A 12649-nucleotide genomic window follows, 5' to 3' on the forward strand; every position below is an offset into this window, starting at 1 on the left:
GCGCATGCGTGAGGTTTTCGCGCCTTCGGGATTCCCTTCACGCCTTCCTCCTCCCGGGTCCTTGAGAGCGCGGGAAGCGGCAGCGCGAGACCGGCGTTGAGCCTGGTAGGTATTGCGCTTGCCAAGGCAGTCATTTGGGAAATGAAAACTTGCAAAGCAAGCAACCAGTTCAATCTGAAGTACGTGTATGCTTAATATCCTGTATCTGAAACCTGTTCTGCCCCCTCCCCCACACTTGGTGCCATTTTCATCTACACATGCAGCAGAGTAAGTTGACCTAGAATAGTACCAATTCAGATGGCAGATGGGAGAATGACAGTGCTGAATGCTTTCCCATGTAGAACAGTCCCTGCAAATAAAAACCTAGCATATTTGGAAGAGGGATGCTAGCCTAACCATTACCTTCTATGCTGTTACTATTTTTTATTTTTTTTTACATAAGTAAAAAGTGACCTTTCCCCATCTGGCATGGTGGTGTGCCTCGAGATTTTTTTCATGAAACAAGTGTGCCTTTGCCCAAAAAAGGTTGGGAAACACTGGGCTAGACGAATGATTCTTCCCCCTGGTATGGAGGCAAAAGACTTGACCCATCTCAAGCTCTCCAGTAAGAATCATCCCTTTACTAGGGATGTCTTTCATCAATAACTGGCAAAACTAAAGAGTTTTTGTAAAGTCAATTATAGCTCTATGCCAGTTCTTTTACACAAACATGCATATAATTCACACATACTTTCACTAATGGGATAATCTGAGTCCAAGCAATAGCTAAATTGTCAGCCGTGGTTTGGAAAATGAAACACAAGGGCATACTATAATACACAAATTCCAAGGACCTGTTACTACAACATCATTGTTTAATTGTATGCCACCTTTTCATAGTTAAGCCATGCTGAAGGCGGCTTACGACGTGAAAAGATTTACAAAACATAACAAAAGTCATAAGCAATAAAAGTCAAAGGCCACAAAACACACCTGTTCTTAATCAAACCTGCCACAGTGAGGTTTGGGGAAAAAAATCCTATGGGAGCCAGCAGGATGCTTTTTTCAAGCCAAAATATGTGGGGGCATTTTTGCTGGAGAAGGCTTCAAGTGCACAGGGAGGGGAGAGTTGCATCAATTCACATATTTTGCTAGCATTTGAACCCACCATGAAAGGTAGAAGTAATGTTCTCATATTGCAGATAGATCATGGTGAGAATGCAGGGAGTGGGATCCTTTGAGCTGGGAGTAAGAAGTTTTGAAGCAGTGGCTTTTACATCACTTCTTTTGCTCTTAACAGTTCTTAAAATGTAGCTGCTTTTGCATTGGAAAACTTTTATAACCTTTAAAGAGACATTCAGGGTTTCTCCTGTAAATGCATCTAAAGATAACCTCTTAAAAGCCAGGAAGTGAATGAAAACGTTATCATTTGCAACCTTATTTTTCATGCTTCTTGCCTTCATTCCTAAGTCTATATTTTCAAATAATAATAATAATTTTTTATTTATACCCCGCCCTTCCCAGTTCAGAAAATGGCTCAGGGCGGCTAACAACAAATTTAAAACAATTGATGCAACAAAAAACAGCATAAAATACAGTATAAAACGTGAATAACTATATTCAGAATTCAAAAATCAATTTAGGGGGAAAATCCATCCAATAAACATTAGATAATCACCAGGGCTAGCTGGCTAAATTAGTCCTATTTGGGCCAGCGAGGAGACCAGGGGAGAATTAGCTGTGGGATCCCAGAGCGGGTAATCTTCATAAAAAGGGGGAAGGAAGGAAGGGGAATAAAAGAATGGGGGACCTGTTGTCTTAGCATTGCTCATTCTGAACCCACCTCAAAAAAGACATGTTCTTGATGGTTTAAGCACTGCATATGCTCAAAAGGAAAAGGGGGTTTGGAGAAGTGACCACAGAAGGCTGTTTTTATATGATGGACTTTTGACAGTGATGTACTTTAGACCTCAAATGTGGATGTGTAAAATTTCTACTTGCAGGAATTGATGTGCAGCATACATTTCCAGTGCACGTAGATGAATTGTATTTTAATGGTAGTCAATGAGTCTTACCCCTTCCCATTCCAGGGGGTGGTCCCCTAGGCTGTGGCATCTTTGGATTTGGTCTTGGTTGGTTAGGCAGCCCGCCTCTTGGGCTTGGTGGCCGAGTCACTACAACAGCAGGCTGGAGTGTGGCTCCTCTTGCAGGGTTCTCAGGATTACTGTTTCTGGTGGTGCTTGCTTCTTCCTTCATTGCAGGAGTGTTTTTAATGTTGGCAGACTCCGGCTTGTTATCTTGTAAAAGGAAAGAAACATTCAGTGCTTTTTCGCATATTAACTAACCCATCCATGCATCCTTCAGATCTCATTTAGCTGTTATTTTTGTGCACAGCAAAGCCAGTTAGATTCCCCTTGATATCTCTATTAGTTGTTGCATTAGCTAAACTTCTATAATACTTCAACATCAACCTCCAGAGGGACTGCAGTCCACCTTACCAGATGCATGGAGGGACATCCTCATGAAATACAGGATTTGGCTAAGTATCAGTGAGGTCAGAGGGCAATGAAATGCTAACAAGTAACACCTGAGAATTACATAATTAACTGTGATATTTTACATAATTGGTGGGCGTAACAGACAGCCTGGCACTGGTAGCTAATACAATGCTAAAAATCCTTTGTTTAGTCCAGAAATGATAGCATTGAAGATGTCACCTGATGTCATAATGATGTTTAAAATGATCTATGTAAAGTGAGCCAGACTATAAGGTAAAAAGGGTAAAGGGCACCTGGAGGGTTAAGTCCAGTCAAAGTCGACAGTTTGCAGTGCTATTCTTGCTTTTCATGCCGAGGGAGCCAGCGTTTGTCCACGGGCAGCTTTCTGGGTCATGTGGCCAGCAGGAATAAACCGCTGCTGGCGCACGGAGGAAGCCAGAGCACATGGATGCACCGTTTACCTTCCTCCCTCAGTGGTGCCTATCTACTTGCACTGGCATGCTTTCGAACTGCTAGGTTGGCAGGAGCTGGGACAGAGCAATGGGAGCTCACTCCGTTGCGGGGATTCGAACCGTTGACCTACTGATCAGCAAGTCCAAGAGGCTCAATGGTTTACACCACAGCACCACCCACATCCCATGCAGGTGTATCCTCATGAATACACAGGATTTGGCTAAGTGTAAAATCTGAGAATTACATAATTAACAGTGGTATTTTACATAATCAGGTGTAACGGACATCCTGGCACTGGTCAGCTAATTAATACAATGCTAAAAATCCTTTGTCTCTGTTTAGGCCAGAAATGATAGCACTGAAGTTGTCACCTGATGGCATAATGATGTTTAAAATGGTCTATGTAAAGTGAGCCAGACTATAATCCAGTCATTGCGCAAAAAAGGGTTTTGCACCTTTGAGTGAGATATATACCGTATTTTGTGCCCCATAAGACGCTCCGGCCCATAAGACGCACCTAGTTTTTTGGGGGGGAAATAAAGGAAAAAAATTATTTCCCCCCCAGGCGCGGGGCTGGGGCAGCCCGAGCTTCCCCCGACCCCAGCCCGCAAACAGGCAGCTCTCTGCAAGCCGTGGGAGCCCAGCGGTGGTTCCCGCTGCTTGCGGAGAGATCCGCGAAGCCTGCACGCGCTGGGATCAGCGCGGGCAGGCTTCGGGATGCCTGCAACTCTCCCCAAGCAGCGGGACCGTTCCCGCTGCTTGCGGAGAGATCCGCGAAGCCTGCAGGCGCTGGGATCAGCGCGGGCAGGCTTCGGGATGCCTGCAACTCTCCCCAAGCAGCGGGAACGTTCCCGCTGCTTGCGGAGAGATCCGCGAAGCCTGCAGGCGCTGGGATCAGCGCGGGCAGGCTTCGGGATGCCTGCAACTCTCCCCAAGCAGCGGGAACGTTCCCGCTGCTTGCGGAGAGATCCGCGAAGCCTGCCGGCGCTGGGATCAGCGCGGGCAGGCTTCGGGATGCCTGCAACTCTCCCCAAGCAGCGGGAACGTTCCCGCTGCTTGCGGAGAGATCCGCGAAGCCTGCAGGCGCTGGGATCAGCGCGCGCAGGCTTCGGGATGCCTGCAACTCTCCCCAAGCAGCGGGAACGTTCCCGCTGCTTGCGGAGAGATCCGCGAAGCCTGCCGGCGCTGGGATCAGCGCGGGCAGGCTTCGGGATGCCTGCAACTCTCCCCAAGCAGCGGGAACGTTCCCGCTGCTTGCGGAGAGATCCGCGAAGCCTGCAGGCGCTGGGATCAGCGCGGGCAGGCTTCGGGATGCCTGCAACTCTCCCCAAGCAGCGGGAACGTTCCCGCTGCTTGCGGAGAGATCCGCTAAGCCTGCAGGCGCTGGGATCAGCGCGCGCAGGCTTCGGGATGCCGGCAACTCTCCCCAAGCAGCGGGAGCATTCCCGCTGCTTGGGGAGAGGTCCGCGAAGCCTGGAGAGCGAGAGGGGTCGGTGCGCACCTACCGCTCTCGCTCTCCAGGCTTCAGCGAAAGCCTGCATTCGCCCCATAAGACGCACCCACATTTCCCCTTCATTTTTGGAGGGGGAAAAGTGCGTCTTATAGGGCGAAAAATACGGTATAGTGTCATCAAGAATGTTGATTATATTCCTGGGTTAACCTAGTTTTCACATAGTGCCTGAATGAGGCCAACATGGGACAACCTGATGTCATTTCATAGAATCATAGAGTTGGAAGAGACCACAAGGGCCATCGAATCCAACCCCCTGCCAAGCAGGAAACACCATCAGAGCACTCCTGACATATGGTTGTCAAGCCTCTGCTTAAAGATCTCCAAAGAAGGAGACTCCACCACACTCCTTGGCAGCAAATTCCACTGTCGAACAGCTCTTACTGTCAGGAAGTTCTTCCTAATGTTTAGGTGGAATCTTCTTTCTTGTAGTTTGGATCCATTGCTCCGTGTCCGCTTCTCTGGAGCAGCAGAAAACAACCTTTCTCCATCCTCTATGTGACATCCTTTTATATATTTGAACATGGCTATCATATCACCCCTTAACCTCCTCTTCTCCAGGCTAAACATGCCCAGCTCCCTTAACCGTTCCTCATAAGGCATCGTTTCCAGGCCTTTGACCATTTTGGTTGCCCTCCTCTGGACACGTTCCAGTTTGTCAGTGTCCTTCTTGAACTGTGGTGCCCAGAACTGGACACAGTACTCCAGGTGAGGTCTGACCAGAGCAGAATACAGTGGCACTATTACTTCCCTTGATCTAGATGCTATACTCCTATTGAAGCAGCCTAGAATTGCATTGGCTTTTTTAGCTGCCGCGTCACACTGTTGGCTCATGTCAAGTTTGTGGTCAACCAAGACTCCTAGATCCTTTTCACATGTACTGCTCTCAAGCCAGGTGTCCCCCATCTTGTATTTGTGCCTCTCAATTTTTTTGCCCAAGTGCAATACTTTACATTTCTCCCTGTTAAAGTTCATCTTGTTTGTTTTGGCCCAGTTCTCTAATCTGTCAAGGTCGTTTTGAAGTGTGATCCTGTCCTCTGGGGTGTTAGCCACCCCTCCCAGTTTGGTGTCGTTTAGGGAGGGGGTTCCATAATGTGGGGGGCACTGAGAACACCCTGTCTCATGCAGTCACCTGTCCAACAGAAACTAAAACTGGAATAACAACCAGGGCATCCTCAGTAAATCTTAGTCATTTTTTCAGGTTACTGATTCCCAAGTTGTTTAAACCTTTGTATACCAATACCAAAACCTTGAACTGAGCCCAGGGATTTACCAAAAGAATTACTGGTACATTGACTAGCATTGATGGAAGGCCAGTGGGTTGGGCTGTTTTTACCTTCTGTTGGTTTGGGTCCATCCATGGCCTTTGCACGTGGAACAAGCAAGTCTTCCAAATCTTGCATTGCGGGATTGGTGGAAGCTTTGTTGTTCTTCTTGTTTTTCTCATCTTCACGTTGCTACAGAGCATTGCACGTAAACACGTTAGGGTCATATCCTTTGCAATTAATGGACCTAAGCTCGTCCTGATGATTAATTTCAGTTGGCCTACGCCGAGTAGGACTAGCGTTGGACACAGCTCTCAGGCATCATCATCATCATTTTAAAAAAATAATTATGGTAAAAGCTACAAATTAAGGGAGAACTAAAACAGAGGCTGAGACTTGAGTGTACTCAATATAAACCTGATGTTTTGAAAACTGGAAAATTACCTGAAATGCAGCAATATTATTTATTTATAAATACACATACATATGAGAATGGAGAAACAGGGCAGGAAAAATGGTTTAAAACAACAGCCCAGGTTTGAGTAAAGCAGGGATGTAGAAACATTGAGGGGAGGGAAGTGACAATTTAAAACAATACCAGGATAAATACAATGAGCAGGATGGGACATTGGCACTTTAAAACAAGGTTTGGGAATAGCGAGAAGGGTGTTTGAAAAAGCTCTGTTGTGTTAGCTTTTTGGTGTCAGCTTCTGTGTTGTGCTCATCTCTGATATTTCTCCTTTTAAAAACCGATTTGTTCTTTTTAAAAAACGACCTCTCAGTGTCCTGCCAGTGTTTAAAACTGTCATTTTCCTCTCAGAGTTTCTTTCTCCCTGCTTTACTTAAACTTCTGCTGTGGTAAAAGAGCTACTGAGAGGGAAATTGTGGTTTAAACAGCAGCAGAGGTTTGAATTAAGCAGGAATAGAGGATTGTGGAGAGAGAGAAAGGTGGCAATTTTAAACAGTGTCAGAGTTTTGAGGAGAGTGAGCAGGGATGACACAGGGGGAGGACTGGCAGTTTAAAACAAGATCTGACTACAGTGTGAAGGGAATTTGAAAAGGCTCTGTGTTGTGTCAGTGTCTGTGTTGTACCCAACATTTTTCCTTGTTAAAACTGGTTTGTTTGTTTTCTAAAAAAATCACAAAGCCTCTCAGAATGGAGTTCTTCAGGTGGGGTGAGACATTCATTTGGAGAGTGTATTTATGCCAGTGGAGTGGGGCTGGGGGCTGGATACATCATATATTTTCAAATGCTTGCCCCTAGATAGAGCTGCACACGGGTATATTTCATATTATAAAAATGTTGTAGCATTTTTTATATCAGTGTTAAGTGCATCTTAAAATGTTGGGAATATGAGAATTTATTATGTGGTTTTAATACATAAAGAAGGAGCAGGTAATTCAGGGTGAGCTAATATGTACTTAAGGAATGCTAGGAATGTAGCAATCAGCACATGAACTGGCACATGGATTTTTGAACCATGTAGTTCAACAATGGACCAAAACACCTGTGGTGTTTTCATTTGTAAGTTGATTTGATAAAATACAAACATACCATTTGCATTTTCTTCTTCAGCTCCGCATTGGCATGTTGATAAGCTTCAGCCACAGCATTCAGGTAATATATAGCAAGGCTACAAAATCAAATATCAGTTAAACTTCTGTGACACCTTACAATGGCTTAAAAGTAGACAAAAGAGGCAGGTTTAATTATTTGGGAGACCAAAACACATTGCCTAATTCATGCATTCTCTCAATACTGATCTAAGAAATACAATATCAGTTAAACACTTTGATGAGTGTTTTTGTTAATATCCACATTTCCTATCAGTTATTAACAAAAAACAAACAAAAAACCCTCTTTCTTTTACAACTCTAGCAAAAAATATCAAAGCAGTTTATGAGAATCTATATATAATAAAAACCACAGAAAAATTTAAAATCAGAGGCCATCAACTGTTAAAGAAAGACATTGTCTTAATTGCCTGGATAGGTTTGGCAGCATAGAAAAGTTTTCAGCAGGCGTTTAAAGGTTAAAACAGAATATTTATAAACTATATATAAGCATATCATTAAAAATATCAAAGTGGCTTACAAAAAAGTATTGTTTTTGCTGCGGTGGAAAAATAATCTGTATTATGGATATAAGGAGTGGAGATGAATTAGGGTGAGAAGACATTTTTGACAGATTCTGCATAATCCATTAATGGTTGGTTTGATTTCAGGCTACACGCACAGCACAACATTTTAAATCCTAGCAAATTTTAAACCAATAACCTAAGGATACCTCTTGCTAAAATAAAACTCTTCTTCGCTCTCAGGTCCCCAGGCTATTGGAACAACTTACATCATAAGTAGAATGGCGGGTATAATTAGTCCTGGATTTGCCACATAACCGAAGATCTTGGCCACAAAGGGTGGGAAATCGTGTTGGATGGTCTCTTGGATTACATCGTACATTTTCTTTTTCCCACTGGAATGGTAAACAGGTACATATAAATGACAGCATGCAGTACTCATTGGAGGCCATTATCAACTTCTTTCAGAAACGCGCCATTCAGAGGAATTCCAAGATTGTGTAGTTCTTTTTGAGTATGTCAAGACGCAGGTGCATGCATCCATTTTGTCTTTTTCCCAAACATAATATTTAATTGAAATTTGTTTTCAGTTACATAAAAGGTAGTGAAAAGTCCACTTACAGTGGTGCTCCGCAAGACGAATGCCTCGCAAGATGGAAAACCCGCTAGACGAAAGGGTTTTCCATTTTTGAGCTGCTTCGCAAGACGATTTCCCCTATGGGCTTGCTTTGCAAGACGAAAACGTCTTGCAAGTGTTCCGATTTTTTTTTTGTTGCTTTCCCCCCTTTTTCTAAGCCGCTAAGCCGCTAATAGCCTTTTAGCTGCTAATCCGCTAATCCTTTAATAGCCGCTAAGCCGCTAATAGCCGCTAATAGCCTTTTAGCTGCTAATCCGCTAATCCTTTAATATCCGCTAAGCCTTTAATAGCCGCTAAACCGCTAATAGCGATAATCCGCTAAGACACTAATAGGGTTGCTTCGCAAGACGAAAAAACCGCTAGATGAAGAGACTCGTGGAACGGATTAACTTCATCTTGCGAGACACCACTGTACATAGACTTGGGGGGGGGGGCGTATTCGATTTTCTTTTCTAAAGGGAATATGACAAGCAATCCTCATCTCTGGAAATTTTTGTACACCGTGTTATGTTCAGCAGGAGCTGGATCAAGAATGTCTTTTTATCAACCTAAACCATTTCACAACTATCAAGAGTGTGGTAGGTTATTTACCAGCTGGGATTTAACGCAGGCATCTAGTTACTTCAGGATAGCAGACATTATACAGTACCATATTCTTCATATGTGCAAGGTCAAGTGGCTCACAGACCAGTGTGCCGTGATGCAGTCTTAAAGGGTAGAACAGCTACATGCAAAGAGACTTGTCTAAAATAATCTAAAGAAACTGTGTACGTTCTTTCTTCCCTCAAAAGTCTGAGAAGAGATTGCTACTGACACCGCTTATTAACAAAAGAATGGTCCGGACAGTGGAGCAAAAGGAACAATTTGTTCTGAACTGGCTCCACGCTGAGTCAGAGCCAGCAGTGCAGCGAGAAACAGTTACTAAATCAAATTAGGGCTCATTGACATGTTAATCCAGTCTGTGGAGCAATTTGTGTAGAGCTGATGCAGAATGACAGTAAGAAATGCTTATTAATACAGTGATAGTGGAGCATATTCTGAAGAAGTCAGTTTCTGTTTTTCTTTTACCATCTACGGTCATATTACATTGCAGATTTTGGATGGGGAGGCGATGGAAAAAGTTGCTTTGGAAAGCAGGGCTTTATTTCTGAAGCTTCTCTGACTTCTCTGATACTTAGTCTATGTATTGATCCATTTCCATCTTCCAGGTTAAGTGCACAGTCTTATATAAAGACCCTCCAAGTGTCCCTATTTTCCAGGGACGTCCCTGATTTAGAGACTCTGGTCCCAGTTTCTGATTTCATCCCGGAATATCCCACTTTCCCTTAGGATGTCCCTATTTTCATTGGAGAAAAGTTGGAGGGTTTGGAGATATCTGACCACCAAGCCATCTGAAGGCAATCCTGTATAGGGAAGTTTTCCTAATGTTTAATGTTTTATTACGTTTTCATATATGTTGGAAGCTGCCCAGAGTGGCTGGGGCAACCCAGTCAGATCTGTGGGGTATAAATAAATAAATAAATAAATAAATAAATAAATAAATAAATAAATAAATAAATTGTACCCCGCCCATCTGGCTGGGTTTCCCCAGCCACTATGGGTGGCTTCCAACAAAGATTAAAAATACATTAAAATGTCACACATTAAAAACTTCCCTGAACAGGGCTGCCTTCAGATGTATTCTAAATGTCAGGTAGTAGTTTATCTCTTTGACATCTGATGGGATGGTGTTCCACAGGGTGGGCACCACCACCGAGAAGGCCCTTTGCTTGGTTCCCTGTAGCTTTGCTTCTCACAGTGAGGGAACCACCAGAATAATAGTAAAATTATCATTATGGAATGGGATGCCCCTATTTTCATCGGAGAAATGTTGGAGCATATGTTATATAGTTCCCCATAGGGCGGTTCCCTCTGCAACAAGGGAATATCAAGGCACCTAGGGCACACCAGACTGCTCACTGTCCATGGCTTCTCCTTTAATATATCAATTGCTCACCCTGGATGCTGTCCTACTCTTCAACAGCTCATCTCTTTTCATAGAGGTAAGGCAGGGAAAGGAAAGAAAGAAAACACTGGTCAGGAAAGTCAGGAGAGACAGCAAGCGTCCAATGAGCTAGCAGTAGTTGGAGTAACAGAGTACACTTTCTTTAAAACTCTTTAAAGTTACACAACAATTGACGTTCCTCTACCTATTAAATATGCAGTTATGGGGCTGATAAGAAAATCTAGGGCAATAGCTAACATTGCGCCAGCACACTTGATAGGACTACCCCCTGTAATCCACGCACACACCCAAGGTCTGCTCCAGAGGGTCTGCAAAGGTCTGGAGAAGATTTAGGAGGCAGGCATGCTGCAGGGGAGAGGAGGACAAGGAAAGCCCCATTGTGGAAGCAGCCCGGCATTGCTGGCCATCACCCTGAAGATTAAGAGAAATTCTTTATTATGTATGCTCTTCCATGGGAATAAAGCCCATTAAACACAGCAGTAAATGTGCATAGGATCGGGTCTAGTGTGCATGGTAGGACAAATGAGCAGGAGTCTGGTCTCACGCTAAGGAGGTGTTCTCCACCAGGATCCCCCAATACCTGAATGGTCCGCAGTCGAAGGAGGGAGGCAGGGACATTATGGTGTAGGCAACCGGCAACAGGCTTAGGAACAGGATCAACAGCAAGAGCCCCATATAAAAATTATTGGATTTGGAGGCCTTGAACACGCGCTCATGGGGAACATTGCTACTCATAACAGCCCAGCTCTGGTAATACATGGAGGTTAATAGACGTAGCACATTTATGCCGACTAGTCCTGGTGCATAAAAGGATCCCATCCTGTAAGGAAGGAAGAAAAGAGAGAAATGTAGAAAGCTTTTCAGGAAGGCTTTAGCTGCATCCACTTCAGAAACAGCCAACTATAGAAGAGCATGCCATTAAGGATGGACTCGCAAGTTCTGCCAGGAAGGAAGTAGTTAGTGACTACAATGGGATCGTACTATAAAGCAAACTCTTTAAAAATAGAGCTTTCCCCTGCCTGGCTTGCAAAATGGAACCATAGCTACTTATTATGACAGTCCCTTCGGTTTCAGCATTAGGGATACATCCAGATGAGCTGTCTCCACCTACTACCCAGATCTGACAGGATAATAATGCGAGATAGCTTGGGTGACTTAAGCAGGCAGAAGAGGCTCCAGCTTAGTTCCTTTGTAGTGCATAAGACAGTAGAAAGGTTGGGTGCCAAAGGGAAAATAAGGTCAGCATACGGATAGCCTCCTCTGAGATAGCATGCCAGAACCAGACATCTTGAGCTCTATCACATCAGTAGCCACCTACTGCAGTGGGACTGGGTGTCTCCTTCATGCTGGACCAGAACTGACTTTCACAGTAAGTAGCCAATGTCCCATTCAATGTCCCAGGATGAGAGAAACATCTAGGTGGGATGTGCACCAATAAAATTGCCTTGGTGGGTGAGATGAAGGAAGGTAGCCATGTGTTTTGAATGGATGGAGGACAAGTTGGAACACCAACAGGAGCTTATAGAAGGTGTGGGCATGGAACCAAGCCTGATAAGGTCTCCACACCCCTGTCTGTTTCTAAATGAACTCCCTGGTGTTGGAGTGACAAAGTGGGCTGCAAGTGGCCTTTGGATCGTACCTATGGGACCACCTCTCCAGGTACCGGTATGTCCCAAGGAGGACCTTCCGGTCTTCAAATAAAAACATCTTGGAGATCCTGGGCCACAGGGAGGTTAGGCTGGCCTCATCCAGAGCCAGGGCTTTTTCGGCCGTGGCCCTGATCTGATGGAGCTCTCTGTCACAAGAGACTAGGGCCCTGCAGGACTTGACATCCTTCTGCAGAGCCTGCAAGACAGAGCTGTTCCGCCAGGCCTTTGGCCAAGGCACAGTCTGACCCCCTTCTTCTGTACTCCTCATAGAACTCTAGCCCAATGTTGCCATTAATTTGAATCTGAATTGATTTTAGAATGTATTTCAATGAAGTGATTGTGATTTTATGTAAACTGTGTTACAGTGGTGCCTCGCAAGACTAAAAGAATCCGTTCTGTGATTCTCTTCGTCTAGCGGTTTTTTCGTCTTGTGAAGCAAGCCCATTGACGGATTAGCGGATTAGCGCTATTAGCGGCTTTTAACGGCTTTTAGCGGCTTATCGGCTTATCGGATCAGCTGATAAGCGGCTTAGCGGCTTAGAAAAAGGGGGGAAAGGAAAAAAAAAACCCACAGG

General features: G+C 44.5%; 1 protein-coding gene across 1 annotated transcript in view; it reads right to left on the reverse strand.

The window, feature by feature from the left end:
• The window catches only part of TMC2 (transmembrane channel like 2), a gene marked incomplete at its 5' end in the record, with an annotated part of 54156 nt that overhangs the window by 719 nt on the left and 40788 nt on the right, over positions 1–12649 (reverse strand). The window contains 5 exons of the mRNA XM_081163367.1: positions 538–2276; positions 5777–5897; positions 7261–7339; positions 8053–8178; positions 11006–11245. Of these exons, the coding sequence (XP_081019493.1) occupies positions 2041–2276; positions 5777–5897; positions 7261–7339; positions 8053–8178; positions 11006–11245 (802 nt within the window). The 3' untranslated portion in view covers positions 538–2040. The remainder of the gene's footprint in view (positions 1–537; positions 2277–5776; positions 5898–7260; positions 7340–8052; positions 8179–11005; positions 11246–12649) is intronic.

This window comes from Podarcis bocagei (assembly GCF_964188305.1).
Source record: "Podarcis bocagei genome assembly, chromosome: 12".
Taxonomy (NCBI): domain Eukaryota; kingdom Metazoa; phylum Chordata; class Lepidosauria; order Squamata; family Lacertidae; genus Podarcis; species Podarcis bocagei.